This window comes from Hippopotamus amphibius, chromosome 11 (genome assembly GCF_030028045.1).
Source record: "Hippopotamus amphibius kiboko isolate mHipAmp2 chromosome 11, mHipAmp2.hap2, whole genome shotgun sequence".
Classification (NCBI taxonomy): Eukaryota; Metazoa; Chordata; class Mammalia; order Artiodactyla; family Hippopotamidae; genus Hippopotamus; species Hippopotamus amphibius.
In genome coordinates, this window is record NC_080196.1 from 1,945,802 (window position 1) to 1,968,291 (window position 22,490).

A 22,490-nucleotide genomic window follows, 5' to 3' on the forward strand; every position below is an offset into this window, starting at 1 on the left:
TTGCAGCTTTTCTACTCACCCAGAACCCAAGAGGACTTCGGATCACTGCTGAGAATGGTCCCCACAGCCAATCCTGGGTCCTGTCACAGTGGACAGGCCTTTAGAAGCCCCAGAGAGGAAGGGAGCCCCGCTGGGCACAGACCCCAGAGGCCTCTGCAGGTGCATGCAAACCCCGGCTTCTGTGCCCACCCCTCCTGGGACTCCCCATCCCCTCCCTGTGCCCTGTCCCCACCTGGCAGGGACGCCCCAGGAAAGTGCTGGGGCCCCGGCCCTGGGCTGCCCACAGTCAGCGTATGAGATCAGGGCCATCTCGTGCACAAGCCCCCTCCTCCAGCCCCTTCCACCCAGGCTCCAGGGTCCAGCCACCGCCTGCAGGCCCTGGGCCTCCAGGGATCCCACGGTGGGACCCCTCTGTGACCGTGGGCCTGTGGCCCCTCTGAGAGGCCACCAGACCTGGGGTTGTCAGTACTGACCTTAGACCCTGGTTCTACCTCTTTGGCAGCTGCAAGACTTCGTTCAAGTTACTTGACCCCCTGGACCTCATATCCCCCCTGGGCTTACTCATTGCTAAGGATTAAATAAAGCCACCTATGCAAAGCAGGTGCTCAGCAAACATTTGTACAGGGGTGAGACCAACTCTTCCCCAGACTTAAATCCTGCCAGGATTTTATTTTGTAGGTCCTTACAAGAAACACTGCACAACCTAACGGAACTGTCTTCTGGTGGAATTTCATAAAAGGCGTGGGAGCGTTATTCAGGTGGCTGTGCCTTTTTCTAAAATCACATATTGGGGGATAACTCTTCAAAGGCCATTTGACAGACAGAGAGAGTGGAACAACTCGGGGGGACCCGAGAGCCCCTTCGCGCAGCGTCACGTGGCAGAGGTCTGTGTCACAGGTGCGCGACAGACAGGTCCACCGCGTTCATCCTCACAGCCTCCTGCGGATGGGCCTGAGGGTTCTCACCCAGGGACAGGAAGGACAGACGCCTGGAAGTCCGGATGGTCAGACCGCTGCGCTAGCCGCCGCCCGGGCTGTGCCGGCGGTGGCGGGGGGGGGACGGCATGGCGCGGACTCCGCGGCCCTCCCCTTCCCGCCCGTTCCCAACCGCAGCGTCTCCCCGGGCTGTCGGTTCCCACGGCTGAGTCGCTGGCTTGGGCCCGTCAGGGAAAGTGGGCCAGAGACAGAATGAACGTGCACGGCCTGGTTCTGAGAGGGGCCAGCTCCTGTGACCGCAGTCAGGCCCGCGGAGGAGGCCTGGCGGCTGGCCTGGAACGGGCACAGCTGGGCACCGGGGAACACGGGCGGCCGCGGACACCTTAGCTGCCTCTGTCTCCTCTGTCTCGGGCACGGGCAGCAGGACAGAGTCCCCCGGCGCGCAGCCATATTGCGGCCGGAACCTCCCCCGTGACCGCGGACGGGCCCTGTCTGCTCGCCGCTGGCCCCTGGTGGCAGCCCAGCATCTGCAGGGAGGGTGGACGCGCGTGCGTTTGAACACGTGTGTGACCGCAGACCCCTGTGGGCGCAGACCCGTGGCGAGTGGGACCGACGGCTCGCGGGCCCGGGTCCGCGGCTCTCCCCGTCTGTGCTGGTCTCCGCAGCGCTCGCGGCACGTTTCGGCCCAGAGCCCCGGAGGGCCCCGAGGCCCGCTCCCCGCGGCTGCCGCAGCCTCCGCTCCTCCCCGCTCCCGCACCAGCAGGGCCGCAGCGCAGAGAGAGAAGCACCGCCGGCCCCTGGGGCCTGGACGGGGAGGGCGAGGGGCCGCCCACAGAGCAGGGGGACCTGCTGCGCGCGACCACCCACCACCGCCCCGGACGGCAACGTCAGGTCCTGGAGCGCGGGACACGGGAGCACACGGACACACAGGCGTGCACCAGCAGGCCCTTTATTTTCAGGGCGGCACCGAGGCCACGCTGGGTGCAGGCACTCAGGGGACATCGGGGAAGGCGGGGCGGCAGAAGCCAGAGGGCCGGCGGGACCCGGGGCCGGGCAGCGGCGGCCGCTCACGGGGAGCAGAACCGGCCGCAGAAGAGAAGCCCGCCGGTCCCGCTGTGCTGGATGAAGAAGAGGAAAGGGTGGTCGGCGCAGAACCTGGGGGTGATTCTGGCGCAGCGCAGCATCATGGTGGCGGCAGTGGCCGCCGCCGCCTCCGTGCCCTCCTCGTTGACCTCCACAAAGGACTTGTGCACGACCCTGGACAGGCGCAGGTTGCTCCCGGCCGACATGGCGGAGAAGTCCGCCTTGTCCTCGAAGGCGTCGCGGACGCCCAGGCTGCGAAGGACGCCCTCCATGTCGTAGGTCTCCTCCAGCTGAAACCGGGGCAGGAACACCTCCGCCTCCTCCTCGTCCATCATGTCCGGCTTCGTCCACTCGACGAAGTTCTGGTAAGTGAGCGCCTTCTCCACCTGCAAGAGGCGGGCAGGAGAGCTCAGGGAGACTCCGGGGCGGCGTGCCCGGCGGGGCGCCTCCAGAAAGAGCCCCCACTGGGAGGCGGGCACCCGCCGGGCGGGGCTGCAGACGGGACCCGGCCCCAGGGCGCGACGCCGCTTAGGTACCGTTCTCAGATCCGTGGTTTCGTCCGGCAGCAGGACGATCATGTTCAGCTCTCCGCCGACGTAGGGAAGTACCAGGATCCTCGTGAATATCTCCCCGATGTAGGTCATTTTAAAGGTGGATTTCTTAAACATCATTTGCACAGGTTTCTCCACATCCTGTAAAGGAAATCGGGAAACATTAAGCTGAAACAAGACCCAGTGGACACACCAGACGTGTCAGCAGAGCCGGCCACTCCGGGCCCTGGAAACACTTTGTTGGCTTCCGGACATCACACCAGCCCCTCCTGTCACCTCATCTTCTCTGCTTCAGCCTCCAAACCCTGGGTTACCCAGGGCTCAGGCCTCATGCTGCTTTTCTCCCGCTGATCTCGGCCTCGTGACGTTCAACAGAGTTCCCACGTTTACATTCCTGGCCGGGACGTCCCCCCACACTCCAGATGCGTTATATTTTACCGCCCACCTGCCACCTGCATTTGGACATAAAAGAAGCCCCCACCGTCACCTCCCATGCTGGTTCCCCGTGCTCCCCCCCAGGTCTGCTCCATCGACAGCCTTCCCCACCTCGGTGGACGGCGACACCATTCATGCCGGGGTCAAAATCCCTGCCTGTCCCTGACCCCTGTCCTTCACGACCACATGTGGCTCCACTTTTAAAACACAACAAAAACCTGGCTGGTGCTTCCCAGGCCCACTGCTGTCAGCGCAGCCCTGGTCATCGTGACAACTCCCAAGTGACCTCCCTGGTCCTGCACGGGCACAGGGGCCAGAGGGGTCCCGAGAGATGGGTGCCACCGTGAGGGGCAGGGCTCCGCGAGAGCTCAGAGGAGGGTACGGAGACCGGGCCGGGGCATTGCCAGGGAGGCTTCCGGACGCCGCTGGAGGGAAAGGGGTGCACACGGGGACTGACGGGTGAAGACAGAGACGTGGGCAGGCTCCAGGGCCGCAAAGGGCTTCGTGCGCCACGGTCTGGAGTTTGAACCTGATCTCAAAAGTTCCGGGAAGCCAAGAAGGACCCTGAGCCCGGGAGCGAGGCCGTGGGGTCTGCAGTACAGGCAGAACGCCAGCAGCGACGAGGACCCCCTGTGACGACGCGGCAGAGGAGGGGCGGGGCGAGGGGCAGGCCCCGGGTCGGCTGGGGGGCCGGGGGCCGGGCTGCCTAAGGCCACACGGAGCACAGGTTACTTGAGGTCAGCCTTCTCGCACGTTTTCTAAACCAGCGTGAACGCAGAGACTGTTTCCAAGACCCTCCCCTGTTATCGCGACATACCCACACTCACCTTGCTGACTTTGAACGGCCTTTCCTTGGTGTGCTCTTTGTCAAACTGACTGTCCCAGTTTCCTTTGAAGTAGATGGCGTTCACGAGAACCAGACAAGTCATGGGGTTCACTGAATTTGGAGACAGCAAGTCTGTAATTTTACCTGAAAGGAAGAATTGAGGAACCAGTGAGCCAGACGGGCTTCCTCACGGAGGTGTCAGGACGATACTCACGGGGCCGTCTCCTTGAGGGGTCAAGTGCACAGACCAAGGTGTTCACGGTCCCCCAAACAACCATGTGCGGGGAGACTGGCCCCTGAACCAAAGGCAGCAACAGAAACCTTAAAAGCTCTGGTCAGAAAAATACCATCAGTTGAACACAACACACAAAATGAAGAAAGCAACACGTGCAGGATAATTCACAGGGAGAGAGAAAGCAAGGGCTGACGTCTGTGACTCAGGGGCCTGTCCTGCAGGTGAGAGGGTGTAGCAAGTGAGGAGAACTAAGGACCGCGGGTGTCCTGCAGTGACGCTGGGTGACCCGCAGGGCACGAGCACCGCTGGGCAGGCAGGCAGCTTGAGACCTGCATCCAACTTTTTCTTTACACTATTTGTGAAAAGAAACACTATATTAACATTAACGGCAACAAAAAATTAAAGTGCAGATTGTTCTGGAAGAGATGTCCCGTGCGCTGACGAGGACAAGGGACAAGCCAGAGAAGATAAGTACACGCTGATTACATTTCAGACATGGATTTTCAGAGTTTACAGCTACTGAGAGAAAAACAAAATCATCCCTGTTTACATTTGATGGTCTTGTGAAGGAACTGACAATAAGATTGATTAAAATACTATGAGAACACCTCCTGTACAGCACAGGGAACTCTACTCAATACTCTGTAACGACCGACGTGGGAAAAGAATCTAAAAAAGAGTGGAGATATGTACATGTGTAACTGACTCGCTTTGCTGTACACCTGACACGAACACAACATTGTACATCAACTACACTCCAAGAAAAATAAAAAGTACTCTGAAAACAGAAATAATAACAAATCTTCACCTTCTGTCTTCTGGGCCACCCAGGTGTTTATGTGCTTCCTGGACTCCTCCGCAGCGTTGACAAAGTCCAGCTCCTGCATCTCTGCTTGGTAGAATTTGCGGCAGGAATCTTTGAAAGACTAGGAGAGACAGAGGGACATAATCGCATGGCTACAGAACAATCAACGCCACCAGCTTACTTCTTCATCACGCTGAGTCAGACGTCGACAGTTTTACGGTTTACATATGTAACGTACAAACGAATACGAGGGATTAACCTGAAATCCAGTTTCTCCGTTTTCATTTCCATTTCATAATAAACATAAATCATGGTCTGGATGTCAAATAAACGCCACAAACCGCTCGGTCCTTCATGGGAGTTGCGGCACCAGCGAGGTCAGGCCACAGGCTCTGAGATGCACACGTGCCACGTGTGCAGGGCCAAGGCCGTGCCCAGTGAGATCCTACCACGGTGAAGGCCACAGCTCCCTCTGCATTTCAGAACTGCTGGCCGTGAGCCAGGGCCCGTGGTCCCACATGATGCGGGAGACCCACACCCCCACGCCACCACTTCCTCGGCGTTCGTGGTCATGCTCTAAACCCACACCGTCCAGAAGGGTGCCACCTGCGGCTACGAGCACCCGAACTATGGCTGGTGCCCCCGGGGGACTGAACACTTCACTTCACCTGAGTTTAATTAAAGACACTGGGACATAAGCAGCCGCGTATGCAGCAGCTGCCACCGCGGGTGGCGCAGGTAGGGGTCCTGAGTCACCCCGCCATGTGCAGCTCAGCTCGCAGGCCCCCTGCTGCACCACAAGCTCCCTCCGCCCTCCCCCCACCTTGGTCTCTACCTTCTTAGTAAAAGCAGCGAGTATGACTTACCGAGAGGAAATCATAAGTCTTCTCTCCAAAGAGCCTGTTGGCGGTTCTGAGCAAGTACTGTGTGCTGGTCCTGTTCACTTCGGTGAGAAGGTTCTGGAAACCCTGGTGGACATCTCCACCTCCGCTGCTGCTTTTGCTTAGAGAAAGTGCCTGAAATCAAAAACAGATAAAAATCCACACCTTTAGGATGCCCTGACCACAGGACATGGATGGAACGCTAACGTCAGCCAGGGAACCACACTGATCTCACTGCAGCTTCCAACAAGACTCACCCAGTTAAAGACAACACACGTCTTGGAAGCCACCCAGCCTCCCTCCCGCAGGGAGTCCGAGCAGAGACGGCAGGAGCAGAAATGCCCCTTTGCAAGCCAGTTCCGTGTACCCACTCCCTGTGGTCTGTCTGCAGACAAGGCTGCCCACCAGGCCTCCCGTCTCTGCACACACAGGCCACATCCTTGAGTCTGGGCTGGCCCTGGGACGCGCTCTGACCAGCAGGACACAGGAGAGGTGACTCTGTTCCAGGCCTGGGCCTGAAAAGGCGTAGCCGCTCCACATTCTCCGTCCTGTCCCCCAGCCCTCATGGTCTAAGAAAGTCCTAGCCGTCCTGCTGGGGGCCTTGTGGACAGCCCTGGGCAGCTCACACCGCACGGGGGGAGAGGATGGAGGCCCTGGCCAACACCAGCACCAAGGCCCTTCCTGGGTCCCGAGGGAGCCTGGCGGCCACTGCGGGCTGGACCACCAAGGCTGAGACATTCTCACTGTCACTCCAGCCACTCGGTTGTGTGGCGCTTTGTTTTGCAGCCACAGGAGGGTCCAGGCAGCTGTCCAGGCATGGTTCTGCTGTAACACAGAGCTAAAGTGTGGGTGTTGGCTTTGGACCCGGCAGCTGGCCAAAGCTAGAAGGACAGCGCGGAGACCAGTGCTGGCGGCTGCAGGAGAGACCCCACCTGCCGCAGTGGGAAGGCTGGCTCTCTCCCCGGGCACTCGTGCATCTGGCTAAGCAGATGCCCAGGAAGGAGGCGGCTCGGTGGCCACCTGGAGAGTGCAAGGGAAGAGAAGGGTGAGCTGAAGAGGGAACGCTTTCATTTCCAAGCAGAATTTAAAGGAAATATTTACAGCCCGGGACTTGCCGGGTGGAAAATGAAAATGTTTCTCCCTCCCAGGCTCTCCCGTTGGCAAATGATTCTGAAAGTAAGTGACGGCCTTAAGGGAAAGGTCAAACTCAAGGCACAGGCCTCAAGGGCAGGATCAGCGCACTTTGTTAAACCTAGGAGGTTAAGGCAGGTCCCCGAGACCCTCTCAGCCAGGAGAAGGGCTTCAGGACATCGTCCCGCAGCCCCACAGAGCCCCGCCTCACAAGCGGGTGCACGAGCTTGCTCAAGGAAGCAGACTTAAAGCTGATATACAGAAAACCCACCCGTTAGAAGCAACCTTGACCTTCAGCACCCGGCCTCCAGACCTGTGAGGAAGTAACTGCTGCTGTTTAGGGCCCCTTGGTCTGTACCTGTCAGCCTGAGCGCACTGACACCTCCCCACCCTGGGGCCACCCGTCCTGTCTCTCCAGGGCATGTGGGGCTGGGGCGGCACATAATTTGCCTCCTCAGCTCACAGAGCGCTGCACCTGGGAGCCTCAGCAGCCCTGTTCCTCCTGGATGTGGAGCCCGAGCCAGGCCCCAGGAAGGGATGAGACCCGGGGGCCTTGGGAGGGGTCCGTGTGCCCCGCGTGCGGGGGGCTGTGAACCCTTGGGGGCCAGAGGACAGACGACGGCCGCCACCATGGCCCCAGGCGCTGGACCTTCACGCCCTGCACAGCCTCCCGCTGGCTCTGGGCTTGGCCGCAGGCCCGGCCTCGGCAGCGCGTCAGAGCAGAGGCTGGGGGAGCACGTGCTGATTCAAGCGTGTCCTCCTGGCAGCCAGGTGCTGAGCTGTCAGGACGCCCAGGCCGCCTGCCAAAGAGACACCGGGTGGGGGGCCCAGGGGTCAGGGCAGCGCAGAGGCAGTTACGTGTCGGAGCAAGGCCTCTGGGATCTGCAGCACGGAGGACCAGCTCAACGACCAGAGCTGGCTTCAGGGACGTACCTGGGACATCTGGGCCGCGGTGTTTCCCTTCGCCCCCATGAAGACCATGGCCAGGGCAGAGGAGATGCTTATGGGTGAGAGAAACACGTTTTTGGAGTTGTCTTCACCCAGCTTCCTCAGAAGCGTCAAGGCGAAGGTGCCGTTTGCTTCCGACAGAGCGTCCATGGCGCCGAGTCTGAAACGAGAGGTTTAAAGACAGCGTCGCGTCAACTCAGGCGACACATCAACCGCGACTCAGTCTGCTAGTCATCTCACCGCTGACACTTAGGTGCCAGCAGCAAACAGGCACGCACACAACTGGGTTTCTTTTGGGGGGCCCTCAGCATCACTTTGTGGGTTTGCAACACTACGTGGACACAGTTGCAGAGATGCTGATGACAGAGAGAGAGAGGGGGGACCCACATCCTGGCACCGCGGGGGCGGAATTGCGGGAGGTGTGGTCAGCCTTCACTTCCATTTCTGTGTTGTTCGGTGTGTTCAAGGGCCTATGTGTATTATGTTATCATTTAAAAGTCATTCAAAATGATAAATCCAATCACACAGTTACACAAGAAAAGATGGCTGAATGTTTTTGTAATGTGGGAGCGAAGACCCCACTTAGATAACCTGAAGCCTTAAGGTAAAAGACAAATCACACACAAAGAGGTAAAAGCCTTAAAAACAAGCACCTGTGACCCTCAGTTCTCCTTCAGTGAGACCTCAGCTTGTGCCAAAGCCCAAATTGTAGGCCCCGTCCTCAGGCCCCCACGGCCCCCAGGCCCAGGCCCCCCTGGCCCCGTTCCAGACGAGGACACTTGGGGACACACAGCAAGACGCACAGTCTCTAGCGTCCCTGATACCATCAGACATCAGGACACAGACGAGTGTCTGTGAAGCCCCCCCCCCCCGCCCCCTCCACTACACAGGTCTTCCTCGGGCCTGGGGACAGGGCCACCAAGAGGGCCAGTCCACCAGGAGAGGCTGTGTTCCCACGGCCCTCCATGAACCAAGGAAGGACAGGGGTGTAGGGCCCTGAATGTTAGGTCTGCTGCAAGGCCACCTGGCCAAGGAGACGTCCCGCGAGCCCCCTCCCCCATCCAAGCTTCCATTTTACCATCCGCACGCCATTCATGCAGCACTCTGTCTCTGGCAGCATCTGGCGAATCTGTTTCAGGCTCCGACCTTTCTGTCACTGATCTGCCCTCAGCCCCTACCAGGACAGCACTGCCTGGCCAGCCCTCGGTGTCTACTGGGGCCACAGAGAAATCAGCACCCTTCTGCTTATCGTGTGAAGGGAATTATAGCTGAAAGACCAATAGTTCCTCAATAGAAAGTGGCTTTGGTCTTAAACACTAAACTGGGAAAAACAGAGCAGGAGACCCAGAGGAAAAGGCAGGGAGACCAGGTCCGCAGCCCCAGCTCCGGGCCCTGCGTCGGCTCCCTGACTTCTGCTCCCTGCACGAGGAGGGGGTGCAGCAGACCATCTGTGCTCCTGATGGGGTTCAGGGCAGCCACCCCAAAATACCCCACTGAAGCACACTGATTATCTGGCATGAAAGTGACCTGAGAGACAGCTGGTGCAAAAAGGACACTCTGTCCCTCCTCTGTCCCCCTGAAAGCGGAAAATAAATTTCCATGTGACGATACCCTCCGTGTAGCAGGAGGTAGATAGACACCCTTGTGATCAGAGATGGGAAGTTCAAGGCCGAAAAGGCCGAACAAACAAAGCTTGTTACTTCTTCACTAACTTGCTACCTCAAGTAAAAACCCCGCTGTTTTGTCAACTCTGCACAGACAACTGTTTCTTTTTCTGGAAGGTATAAAAGCTGCCTGCTTCGTCACTTCCTTGAGCCTCCTGTCTTCAGGGAGCCCACCATGCAAAATTAAACACGATTGGTTTTCTCCCGTTGATCTGTCTGACGTCAATTTAATGACTAGACTGGCCAGAAAGAACCCAGAAAAGAAGAAGAATCTCCCTCCCCAGCTCTCTTCCATCTTTAACATCCAATAACTTAACACTAATACAGAAAAAGGCAAAAATTCATCTGTCTTCAGAGGCCACAGGGAGGCCGCTAATAGTATCCTTTGCTCAACTGACAACGGCTGATGGCCGTTAAAGGTAAAATCATACCCACACCTTGTAAAATCACTAAACGAAAAGGAAGCAGTAAATCAACGATGCCCCAGAGGTGTATCGGAAACGTTCCGGATACTCTTATGGAAGAAAATACTTTCATCGTGAGATAACTGAACGGCTCACTCTCCATAAAGGTCCTGAAATCAAACAGGAAACTATGCTTCCTGCACTTTCCCTGTCACTGAGGACAGGACACTAGGGGCAGCGATCTGGTTCCCCAAACAGGAGCTCGGGGAGGTGTGAACTGCTCTGATATTTCAGGCTCCGGGCAGCTCAGGACACACAGCGAGGAGGGAAGTTATCGGAAATAACAGAACAAGCACAATTAGCAAACTGTGTGATGGTCGACCTGCAGAGCAGCCAGAACCAAGGGGATACGCGTAAAACTGCGAGAATGGAGTAAAATGGCTCCAAAAAGAGCTGATTTAAAAAAAACCGAGCCCAGCAGGGCTCCAAGCAGCAGAGCAGGGGTGGGGCGCCAGGCCTGTGGCTCTGGAGTTCACCCCCTAGTCACTATGCCCCCCCAAACACAGAGCTGGGTGGAGAGCAAATTCAAGACACCCTTTCAAAAACACGCACTTTAAAAATTCAGAAACCATTCATTTCCAGTACTGACAAAGACAGGCATTCCTTCCTACATTAGGCAAATGATGCTATAAACAGGTACTCCAATATGTCCAGTGCAGTTTAGAACTATGTAAAAACAAAAAGGTAGAAAAGAAAATGCCATGAAAACAGTCATACTGTTCAAACCAAAAATTCCACGTCCAGGGATTTCATGAGAGTATAAAAACAACTATTAAGTATTTCATAAGCTACAGAAAAAGATCTTAAAATGCTCAACAACAGAGGACCACATTCATGACAGGATATTAGTGGAGGTAACAGTTTTTTTAAAAAAATCATCCTAATGTCACACGAATATACAAAATTAAGTGAAAATAGAAGATGTAAAGCTATAGATACACTTTTAAAATCTTATCTATGTAAATTAGGCAGAAAAGCACATTGAGCATAACTTATAGGCAGAGAATGGAAGGAAATATTGTACGCCAAGTGCTTCTGGGTTGTTTTTTATATTTTTCCGCATTTTTACAATATGCCTATGTTATGTTGGGGGGGGTTCATTTTTCCTTTTATGAAATTAACACACACACACCCAGGTTTAAAAGGCCTTTAGTGCTGAAGGAGATCTCACACGACCACAGGGCCTCTTACACGGCTGCCCCCGGCCCCCCGCACGGCTTGCTCTGTGATAACGGGGTGGGGGGGGGTTCGTGCTGAGCCCCATAGTACACAAGGCTGCGTTTCCCCTCCTTCACTCCACACTGCTTTTCCTCACCTGAATACTGCCTCCCCCGATTCTTTAATTCTCTGTATACCTGTGGCAACCTTTCCCCAAACATCCGACACATCAGTCAAACCCTTTCAGTAATTTTTTCAGTCTCTCAGATACCAGGAATGATCTACCAGCCCCCTCTCGCACAGTCTATCACCCTGCTGGTGGGCGCAGGGATTTTCATTCCCTAAGAGGAATTTTCATAGACAGGGAACAACATTCCCTACTAAAACACTCTAGTCATTGGTCAGTTAGCTGTCAGTCTGGCAAAAATAATCTTTTTTTTCTCAAACAAACCACACTGTTTACACAGCAAAGAAATTATTTTTTCTTAAATATTTAAGCACTGGCTACACATTTTAATATGCCAGATTTGTAATGCTTTAAACACCTTTTAAAGCGAACTTAACAAATTTCACAACCAAACCTAGTAAATGTTTAAATTCCTATAAACCTAATAAATCAAGACCTGCAAATCTAGTTAAGCTAGCATCACCTACGATTTCCAAACACCTTTAAAACTGCACAAAACAGTACAATGGTTACAAAACATTTCTACACCTGTACTTAAGTCAAGCACAAAGGTATTCACACCATGAGTCTACTTTACCTCTGCTACATCTTTTCATACCTTTCCTAAGGTGACAGCGATGCTTATTTTAACGGTTCTCTGGGTGACATTAATCTTAAGGGACCATCCCCTCCCCACACAGGCCATTGTGCCAGCCCAGCCGCCTCCCCGAGCCACTCACTCTGACAGCCAGGTACAGCCCAGGACCTGGGGCGGGGAGGTGTCTGAGCTTCAGTTCCCACTTTGCTGGGATTTTCCGAAGGCTCAAGCAAATACCAAATTTCAGTTCCTTGTAAACTGGTGTCTTTCCTTAAAATGAAGTATCAATATTATCAGAGTTTCCCTCCAGCCGGGTTGTCTAATCCAGATTCCATCCTGTCACCTGGTGACGAGTCTTTGAGTTTAATTTTTAGGCCTTTAGGTTGGTTTGTGTAACTGCCGGGCTCATTAACCTCAGAACCCGAAATAACCACTTTTTACACAGCAATCATCGCGGGGCAGCAGACAGCATTTCCTGAACCAGGACTGAAACCCTCTCGCGCCTTTTTTAAAGCTCGTCTTGTTTGCCTCATCTGAGTTTATTAACAGCCTCATGACTTCTATAAACAAGATATTTCCATTCGCGGATGTTTGTTTCCTTCCTTGTGCTCAAACCGTCACAACTGGGCTGGTGGGGTTCTCTTTATCTCGAGATGTTGATCTCAAACACCCTCCCTTTACAGCAACAACAAGGTCTTACATCCATTTTGGATTTTTTCCCCAGTCCAAAGATACCAAGTATGAGGCCCTCTCTTGGTTTCCTTTCATGGAAAAGTTATAAACCGCAAAACGGAATCCTCGAATCCTCAAGGAGCGCATGCGTCTCGGTGCTGCTGTGGCAAAGTCCCTCGCACACCACCCTGTGAAGGGGACGCCACGTGAAGTCCCCCCCACCACCCCGGCCTGGCCCATCTTTCCTCAAGCACAGCTGAACTCAGAGGCATCCATCTGTGCTACAGGGGTCCCACCCTCCTCTTCCCTTATACTGATGGGTGGATCCCACGCCTCCCAGCCACACCACCCACAAGGTTCCACCCCGGAACCACTGCTCTTCAGTGTGAGCCCTGCTAACCCCCCAGACACCCCTTTGCCCACAACATCCTCTGAAGACATTCCAACCCCAGTTCCATCCCTCCTCCCGGCTCCCCAGTCTTTGGAAACTCATGAAATCTGACCCTCATCCCGGATATTCTGAATGTCACTCCAGACAGGGCGTCTCTCCTTCTGCTGTGTACTTGGTGGCCCCCTCGATCTCGCAAATCAAGAAAATTTCCCTTCCTCCCGGGAAACTTTTTTGTTTTCACTTTATGGCCACACCGCACAGCATGTGGGATCTTAGTTCCCCAACCAGGGATCGAACCACATCCCCTGCACTGGAAGCGTGGAGTCTTGAACCACTGGACCGCCAGGGAAGTCCCTCTCTGGGAATATTTAAGGCACTTGTCAGTTCCCTAAAGGTTGACTCTGTTCTCTTTTTCTGTACCTCCTTCCAGCACGAGTGGCAGGCACAGAAGCGGTATTTGTAGGGCACTGGGGACTGCTCGGCTGCTCTCTGCAGGTAGAGAGCTCTGCTCTCGTCTGCCTCCGTCTCTTGCATTTTCCATCGCAATGACGTACTGTTCTATTTTCTGGAAGACACTCCTGACTTTCTCCTGCAATCTTTCTACTGATTTTTTCCAATCTCAGCCATTACATCTTCAATTTCTAAAGACTTCTTGTCCTCTGCTGCTCCTTCTTCACTGCCCTCCACTCCAGCTCCCCGGAGAACGTCACTCACAGTCCGTTGTGTTGGCTCTCTTCTCCTGGGGGCTTCTGTTATTGTGCTGGTGTTACATCATCTGGGTCTCTTTCACACACAGGCTTTCCACAAATGCCTGACGATCCTGGAATGTCAGTCGTCTTTAAGAAGAAGACGCAGAACGAGGCTGGAAATTGTTTACATGGTGGGATGTGTGTGATCACAGGGTGAGCAGCTGTTTCTGTGGAGGAACCAACAAATGCAGGCGCCACCGGTCCGGCTGCAGGCAGGGTATGGGCTGGGGGGGTTCTATGGGACCCGCAATCCTGGGGGCCCCTGAGATCCTGAAGGGGTGACACCTGATCTCCTCCTGGGTTCCGGGTGAGGCAGGGTGGGGGGCTGTCTGCTGCAGGGTCAGGATGGCCTGAGGGGGTCGCATCGGTGTGCAGACACGCTTGCTTTCTACCCAGGCCTCGTCTGCAGCCCTGCGCTGCAGCCCTGGCCCTGCTGGTGCCAGAGCCTCCCGCGTGGTGCCTGCGGCCCCTTCCGGGCTGTTTCCCCTCCCCTGGGCACGTCCCTCCTCCAAAACCTCGGACATCTCTTGTCCATTCTTTGTCTGTGTTCTCTGTCCTTGTGTTTTTAATGCTTCACAAGGCTCCTTTGTTGTCATTTTAGCAGGGTTTTATGGGAGGAAGATGCTAAATACATGGTCATGAATCTACACACTATTTTTATGCGCAGAGTACAACAATATTTTTATGTTTAAAAGCCATTTCCTCGCCTATTACCTGATTCCGCTGTTAATCATGAAATAAATGTCCAAACACCGAGGACCATTGACTAAGATCCTTCTTGTTTGTCCTGAAATGTGAATTTGAAAATAACCTGCCACAGACTCATAAACTGACTTTCATTACCACTTCGCATACTAAGTAAATCCTCAATAAGCAATCTTAAAAAGATGAAAGAAGTCCTAATTCTAAAGAGGAAAGAAAAACAGGAACACATTTAAACAGTTTACCACAAAGACAGTCCAGACATCAAAGAAAATTATAAACAATCTAGGGGGATTTTTATAATCGAGGGATAGCTCTTCTCCATGCAACGCACGTATCAGTAACAAGGCTGCACGTTGCACAGGGCCACCCTGCAGACACAACACCTACCAACGGCTTTCCAAGCCCCTACTTTTTTAGCTTCTGTATATAAGAGCCAAAAGTGCCCTTAATATGTGCACACACACGCATGCAAAGTTCATCATATATTTCAAAATTATTTACTGCTTCAATAACAATATGCCTTTTAAAAATATAAATGACATTTAATCATGAACATAAAAACCAGGATTGAGGTTTCATGAATGGACAATGTCGTGTGTGTGTGTGTGTGTGTGTGTGTTGTCTAATATGTAAATAGGTGATTCCTTCTACTTTATATGTTTACCGTGAGGATTAGATAAACCAATGCCTGACAGAGCGGGTATTCAGTAACTGGTGGGTAGAACTACACATTATTTTCTTTCTGCTGACGTCCAGGCCTGATCTCAGGTCCAGCAAGCTTGGCAATGTAAGGTGTGTGGCCTTCGCCGGGGTCTAACGACAAATACTTGGTGTGACGTAGGCTGCTCTTTGTATAAACGGAAGAGAATGGTGACTCCATTCGCTCTCGTTTCACTCTACTCTTACTGGTTGGAGTTACCAGCAAGAAGCTGAACTGAAATAAGATGCCTTGGGTTGGAACTGGCCTCACACGGTTTTCAATCCTCAGTGTACATGACCCAGCATGACTAAGAGGGTGACCTCTGTCCGCGGTGGCAGAAGCCGGGGATGCAGTTCCTGAGGAGGGGTAGGGAAACGCTGCGACCCGCCCAGATCGCAGATAGCAGCGCTTCCTGGTCATCAGCCTCGCCGGACCTCAAGCCAAAGGTTACTTTCCACGCGCGCCCTCCCCACCTCAGTCGTGCCACACACCCACCCGGGGGGCAGCAGGCGGCGTGCCCAGGCGGGCCGCGAGGCAAACGTGCCCACGCGGCCCCGGCCGCCCCCGGCCGCCCCCAGCAGCCGCGCACTCCTGGCCGCAGGTGAAGACTGATTCTCCACACTCTGTTCCCCAGACTGAGCTTCATGGGCGGAAGGGAAGGAAGCGACCGACGTGCCCAGGGCGCCCAGCACGCAAAGCCCAGGTGCGACGCAAACCTCCCGCGCGGCCCCCCGGCCCCGACGCTGCCCGCTCTCGTCCTCTTCAGCCGGCAGCCAGTTTCAGCAGCAGCGGACGTCACGCGCTCCGCAACGGCCCTGGCGGTCACCCTCGCGGCCGGGGCGCCTCGCAGGCCCCGCAGCGCAGGCCCCCGGGCGGGCGGGGGACGCCCGGCACACCCCCCGGCACCCCCCGACCTCTCCGCGGCCCCGCCCCCCTCCCCCGGCACCCCCCCCCGGCACCCCCGGCACCCCCCGGCCTCTCCGCGGCCCCGCCCCCCTCCCCCGGCACCCCCCCCCCCGGCACCCCCGGCACCCCCCGGCCTCTCCGCGGCCCCGCCCCGCCCCTCCCCCCGGCACCCCCCCGACACCCCCCGCCCCCCCGGCACCCCCCGACCTCTCCGCGGCCCCGCCCCGCCCCTCCCCCCGGCACCCCCCCGACACCCCCCGCCCCCCCGGCACCCCCCGACCTCTCCGCGGCCCCGCCCCCCCTCCCCCGGCACCCCCCCCGGCACCCCCGCCCCCCCCGGCACCCCCCGACCTCTCCGCGGCCCCGCCCCGCCCCTCCCCCCGGCACCCCCCCGGCACCCCCCGCCCCCCCGGCACCCCCCGGCCTCTCCGCGGCCCCGCCCCCCCTCCCCCGGCACCCCCCCCGGCACCCCCCGACCTCTCCGCGGCCCCGCCCCCCCTCCCCCGGCACCCCCCCCGGCACCCCCGCCCCCCCCGGCCTCTCCGCGGCCCCGCCCCTCCCCCCGGCACCCCCTCCCCCCCCCCCCCGGGCCCCCGGCGCCCGCGGGGTCACCTGTGCGCGCGCGGCCCGGCGCGGGCCCCGGGCAGGCTGGGCGCCGCCCCCATGCAGGCGCGGGCGGGCGCGAGGGTCTCCGCGTCCCCGCGGGGCGGTCACACTCACCGCGCCGTCACGTCCGCCGGATCCGAGAGGGGAGCCCCGCGGGGCGCGCCCGCCCCTCCGGCCTCAGCGGCCACGGCCGCCCGCTCCCCGCCTCCCCGCCTCCCGGCCTCGCGCGCAGGCCCGACCCCAACACGTACCGAGCGCGCGGTCGGGGCGGGCGGGGCGGCAGCGGAGGCAACGGCCGCGCCGGGGGCCCCAAATACCGCGGCGGCGGGGGCGGGGCCGGCGGGGGCGGGGCGGAGGCGGGGCGGAGGGGCGCCAGGGGCGCCGCCGCGTCCCTTCCGGTCCCAGCGCTGGGACCGCGCCACCTGGGAGCAGTCCTGGAGAACGGAAAGGGCTCGGGTGACTGCAGGGGGGAAGATGCTAGCCTCGTCTTGAAAATAAGTTCAATTCTGGAAAGCTCAGATGGCTTAGTGGCTCCTCCGCCCTTAGCCTCAGCCAGAGGCTTTCAGCATCCACACTGTATTTACCTCCGAGCCGGATAATTCTTTGCTGTGGAAGGGCTGTCCTGGCCCCTCTACCCGCTAGATGCCAGCAGCAAACCGCGCCATCCCTCCCCCAGGTGTGACTTTTAATTTAATTTTATTTTATTTTATTTTATTTATTTAAATTTATTTGTTTATTGGCTGACTTCGGTCTTCATTGCTGCGCACGGGCTTTCTCTAGTTGCGGAGAGCAGGGGCTGCTCTTCCTTGCGGTGCGCAGGCTTCTCATTGCCGTGGCTTCTCTGTTGCAGAGCGTGGGCTCTAGGTGCATGGGCTTCAGTAGTTGTGGCACGTGGGCTCAATAGCTGTGGCTCGCGGGCTCTAGAACACAGGCTCAGCAGTTGTGGCCCACGGGCCTAGCTGCTCTACTGGCATGTGGGATCCTCCCACACCAGGGCGTGAATCTGTGTCCCCTGCATTGGCAGGCAGATTCTTAACCACTGCGCCACCAGGAAGACCCTAATTTTATTTTTAAAGTAGTAAACATTGAGGAAGCCTCGAGATATCTCACTTCTACCCTTATCTTCTCCAGTCCTTTTCACCCCAAGTTTATTAGCTCAGTTTTATCCTTCCAGCTTATCTTTTCACAGAAATAAGCAACATAGATATATTGTGAAATGAAAAATAAAGTTGAGTCACTTTGTCACAGGGTTTTAAATGGATCTGGAAGGGCGTCAAGGGGTGGACTTAGCCACGGCCTCACCAGGTAGAATCACGGACTTTTGAACTGGGCCAAACCACAAAAGCTCCAAGGACTCTGCAAGAACAGCTGCAACTTGTCACAGTAACAGACTTTTCCCTTCCTCCAGGGATGACCTCAGTGATCAGTCAGGTTCAGCCAAGACTAGCTACTGCCTCCACTCCAGTTGAAGTTCTTAGTCTGGCAACCCTGACTCCTTTTCCTCCCTAGTGGGACACAGTCCGGGTCATTTAACACAAGTCAGTTTTGACATTAGAGCATTCACCCACAACCAGACCACAGAGCAGCCAGTAAACATCTCCCTGAATCAGTACTTGTCCTGCTGACCGTGCAGCTCCAGCACAAAAGGAGGAGAGGCCCTGACAGCAGGCCTCTCACTGTGACTTTTGTGCCACTAACACAATTGTGTTCCGTGTGCATTTTTCAGCATTGCGTGCATTGACTCCTAAAACATGAAGAGCGTTTCTACCTTATGTCCGTGGTAGAGAGGGATGTGGGTTGATTTAGCCATGTCTTTTAAAAGTCAGATCACAGTGAATGAGCCAAGAAAGGCCATCTCTAAATAGTCAACTGGAGCCTTAGATGAGCAACAAAAACTTACCCCAATGAGTTAAACCGCCCACGATTAGGTCAATAGCTTACTAACCCAATGATATGGATATTTACCACACATCTCTAGTGCAGAACTCTGAGACTGGTCCAGGGCTCGAACCTCTGCCCTCCAACCGAGGACATAAAATAAGTTCCAGACAACTATCTACATCTATCTGGTTTCCTTACAGACAGTGAACACTGCAATGTTTCCTATAAACAACAGGAGACATCCACGTGACGTAGAGCACATCCTGTTAGCAACCGCCCATCCTTAAGAGCTCTTCACATCTGATTGCCCAAGAGTTCTTCCCAAGAAACCGGAGCAGCCACTCCCTGAGATTCACTTGAAAAATGTGAGTCACAGGTCACTTCTGAAAGACACAGACCAGGCGGAAAGCAGACAGCATGTTCTGAGGCCGTGACCACAGAGCTGGACCCTTGCTAAGGACAAAATGCACATAGCCTTGCCTTCTGCCAGTGACAGGTCATCAAAGAAGCCAGTTTAAAATCAGACTCTGCCCAAAGTGGGTAAAATGATGAGACTGCAGGCAGCAGGTGAGTACAGGATGCACACTCCCTTCCTCTGCGAGGTGAGCGCCCTCTTTTCCTTCCCAGGAGAAAAGTGTTTGGAAAATTGCCCTCAATTTTTTCTACCCCAGAAAACTTGTGGGTCACTATTTACGAAGCTGCTGCCGGCTGCTCTTTGCATCTCCCCAGCCACACGTGCACAGCTGGGAGGTGGACCCAAGCTCCTCCACATCTCCCCTTGACAGACAGTTTGGAAAGGACCCTGAGCTCCATCCCGGCCTGGGAGGGCAGGACAACCGTGCTCCCACCACGCCCCCTGCCCCTGGATTTATTGCAAAGAGCTCGGCTTCCTTCCAGTGCTTTCTGGGACGGGGGCAAAGACCCTGCCTTCTTTCCACCTAGCAGAGGTTCAGGCACCAATCCTGGAACATGTTTTTCTGGGTGATCACCCCAGCTTTCCTCCCAGGCACGTGGGGACCACGTGCTAGAGAGGATTCCTTATCCCACTGGCTCTGCTTCCCTAAAGTGTCACTGTGACCTGCAAGTGGGGTAAACCCACGGTCCTTCGACACACACCTAACATTGACCTCTTGGTCTCCTCCCTGGAACTCCTGGGGAATCCAGTGTGGGTGTGCTGCTTCCACAACCACAGTTAAGACCATCCACCGCGGGGGCGCAGGACCCAGCGGCGCAGGCAGGCGGTGCTCTCCCGCTCTGGAGACAGTGCTCCATCCCCCCCACCCCTACCCCCACCCTCACTTTTTAAATTGAGAAAAAGTGACTTTTTTTTTTTCAAACCAGAAACCGCCTTTCATACCCAGATGCTTGGACCCACAGCACCTTCACACCCTCGGAGCCCCGCTAGGTCACAGAGCTGGAAAACCCCGCGCTCCGCGTGTTAGACGTTTATTGTATTGAGTACTGTGTCCGGTACGGTCCTTCCTCTTCTCGCCGTTCAGACGGATGGGGAAGAGAGACTGTGTCTCAGGGGGGTGGGTTTGCCTCTGATGGACACGCACATGCTGTGATGGGAACAGAAGGACGGAGCCAGTGGTGCTGAGGGGCTCAGGACGGATCCACGGGGGAGGCAGTGGAGCTGGGTCTCGGGGGTGGAGGGATCGTCCAGGTGGAGAGAGGAGGAGGAACCGACCAGGCAGAGTCCCTGGGTGTGAAAGGGCTCGTGGGAGGGAGGTGCCTTCAGGGTGGGGTAGAAGCTGTGGGCCAGGGTGTGGCCAAGGTAAGGCTGAGTAGGGTTGAAAGGGTGGGGCAGGGCTGGCCTGGAAAGAGCCCGGAGGCCGTTCTGAGGAATTGGGGTTCTAGGTGAGGCGATGGGGACCCTGCAGGCTTCCAGCTGGCGGAGTCCCTGGGCTCATTCTTTGATTCATTCATGTCCTGCCCGCCCGCCCTCCCTCCCTTGTTCGGCTTTCTGACTCTAGCACTGGCCCTTAGGATGGATCAGACACAGAAGGGAGGGCGGCAGGGGCCCATCGGGGGTGGGCTTCAGGGACCAGAGCACAGGCAGGTGGGCCTAAACCTCAGCAGTGCTGGTGCTGGTGCTGGTGGTGCTGGAGGCAGACGTCGCAGGAGCTGATGACCAGGGGGACTGGGGGGCGGGACCGGGGAAAGAGTGGAGTCCCAGGTGCCTTTTACTAGTCTAACTCGGATAACTGGATGCATGGTGATTAATTAACTGAGAGAATATGAGGGAAGGGGAGGGTCGGGGTCAAATGGAGAATTGGTTTGAGTCAAAAGGGGCTCATGGTGCTTGGGAGGCATTAGGTGGTGACGCCCAGGAGACGGGTAGAAACAGACTCAGGTGCGGGATGTAGGTGCCGGAAGCCACGGGCAGGAGGCCCTGGCCCAGCCGCGCCTGTTTGTCAGGAAGGCATCCGTCTGAGGACAGGAGCCAAAGCCACACCGATCAGCATGTTACAAAAAGAGCACGAAGCCAGGAAGACTGAGGAGAAGGGCAGGAAGAAGCTGGACGACGGGCGGTGAGGCCAGAGCATCAGCAGCTAGTCCTGGAGGACATGGAGAGCTAGGACAGAGAGAGGCCCCTTCTCACTCCAGGTCGACAGTCCGCTCGATGACAGTGGGACAAACGCCGGAGTGAGTGGGAGGGATCCGATCATAAAGAGACGTGGTGGCAGCTCTTGGAGAAACTTGGCCATGAGGAGGAAGACAGTGCTGGCCAGAGCTGCAGGCAAGCGGGAAGCAAGGTGTGTTTTAAGGAAAGGACAGAGTTGAGCATGTCATCCGCTTTCTGAATAGCGACAATCAGAAACAACTATAAAATACTAGGAAATTAGGGAATTGGTTTAAAGGAAAACCTAAACTGAAAAATGATTGTTTTGTCAAGAGTACAACAGTGAAGCAAAGCAACACTGCTTATTTCCAGCTTGGTAAGTATTTGCTTTTATTTTAGGTCTTTAATGGCTCAGGTGAAATTTGCACTCACCCAGCACCTGAAGGACAGGTGCCCACAGGTGAGGCTCTGTGAGGCTTAAAGGGGGTTCACCTGTGCTGTGAATAACCTGCAACCTGGAAGATCTTCTTCAGAATCTGGGTTTCAGTCATTCTACTTTACTCAGTTATTTTGCAATTATACTGTCACTTAAAATCTGAGTTAAGAGAATCTTGTAACTTGAGATTTTTTAATGTTCCTGATCATAAAACTTTAAGAAATAGTTAAGTATCTGAATAGAGGTTTCTCTCCCTCTCTCTCACTCCTCTCTCTTCTCTCGCTAGAGAAGCTGACTGTCTCAGCTGGTCTGGAGTCTCCTGGATGGTCCATTTCACGGTGCAGTGAAGAGCAGGATGAAGCAGAACCTGCTGTCCGCGAGGGGGCACGTCAGGGTGCAGCTGACTCGGGCAGCCTTGCCCTGAGGCCCAGGTCATTGCTGGAGGGAGATGGATGAATGTGCGTGAGAAGCTCAAGGAACTCCCTCCCCAGATCCCAAGTGCCAAGCTGGAGAGACCTAGTGGCTTGACAGAGCAGTCCTAATGGGGCCCTGTGGCAACAAAGCTGCTAAAACTGAACCAGCAAACAAAGACTGTGGCGAGCAGGGCGCAGCTGTCACGAGGCCAATTTTAGCCAGTCTGTGCTGCCTGGGGAGCACCAAGACCCCCAGATGCTGCCACCCTGGCATGGGGGTGCACAGGGGCTGGAATGGGACCCGCTTTACAGAGCAGCAGCCTTGGAGACCCAGGCAGGTGCCTTCTCGGCCAGGCTTGGTGCTCAGGGAGTGGGATGCCCTTGAAGACGCGCTGGGTTTCCCACAAAGAGCAGGAGGTTTGATTCCAAAATGCAGGCTTGGGTATGTTGACCTAAAGCAAATAGATGGCCAGGTGCCCCTCCAGCAAAGATGGGTCTGTTCCAGATCAGCAGAGAACTGCAGGCCAGGGAGTCAAGCGTGGCAGCCACCTGCAAGTCCCCACAGGGCAGGGGAAGGAGGCGCTT

General features: G+C 55.9%; 1 protein-coding gene across 3 annotated transcripts; it reads right to left on the reverse strand.

Moving 5' to 3' along the window:
* Window positions 1–1,872: 1,872 nt before the first annotated feature.
* On the reverse strand, window positions 1,873–16,945 carry SERPINB6 (serpin family B member 6). 3 transcript variants are annotated; one of them, XM_057698295.1, is made up of 7 exons: window positions 16,861–16,945; window positions 7,816–7,990; window positions 5,737–5,886; window positions 4,874–4,991; window positions 3,832–3,974; window positions 2,555–2,710; window positions 1,873–2,404 (listed from the first exon to the last, which is right to left on the reverse strand). In XM_057698295.1, the coding sequence occupies exons 2-7, from the start codon at window positions 7,978–7,980 to the stop codon at window positions 2,003–2,005; spliced, it is 1,134 nt and encodes a 377-aa protein (XP_057554278.1). In that variant the 5' UTR covers window positions 7,981–7,990; window positions 16,861–16,945; the 3' UTR covers window positions 1,873–2,002. The 3 variants fall into 3 exon arrangements, with proteins under 3 accessions (XP_057554278.1, XP_057554279.1, XP_057554277.1); XM_057698296.1 differs by having other exon boundaries at window positions 16,724–16,914; XM_057698294.1 differs by having other exon boundaries at window positions 16,616–16,914.
* Between the last annotated feature and the right edge of the window lie 5,545 nt (window positions 16,946–22,490).

Excerpts from the sequence above, each read along its gene's own strand:
- SERPINB6 (XM_057698294.1), bottom strand. The coding sequence starts at position 16,668 with ATGGGGGCGGCGCCCAGCCTGCCCGGGGCCCGCGCCGGGCCGCGCGCG. Across the intron at positions 2,711-3,831 it reads GGCCGTTCAAAGTCAGCAAG|GATGTGGAGAAACCTGTGCA; the intron begins GTGAGTGTGGGT and ends TTTCCTTTACAG. Across the intron at positions 2,405-2,554 it reads AAACCACGGATCTGAGAACG|GTGGAGAAGGCGCTCACTTA; the intron begins GTACCTAAGCGG and ends CGCCTCTTGCAG.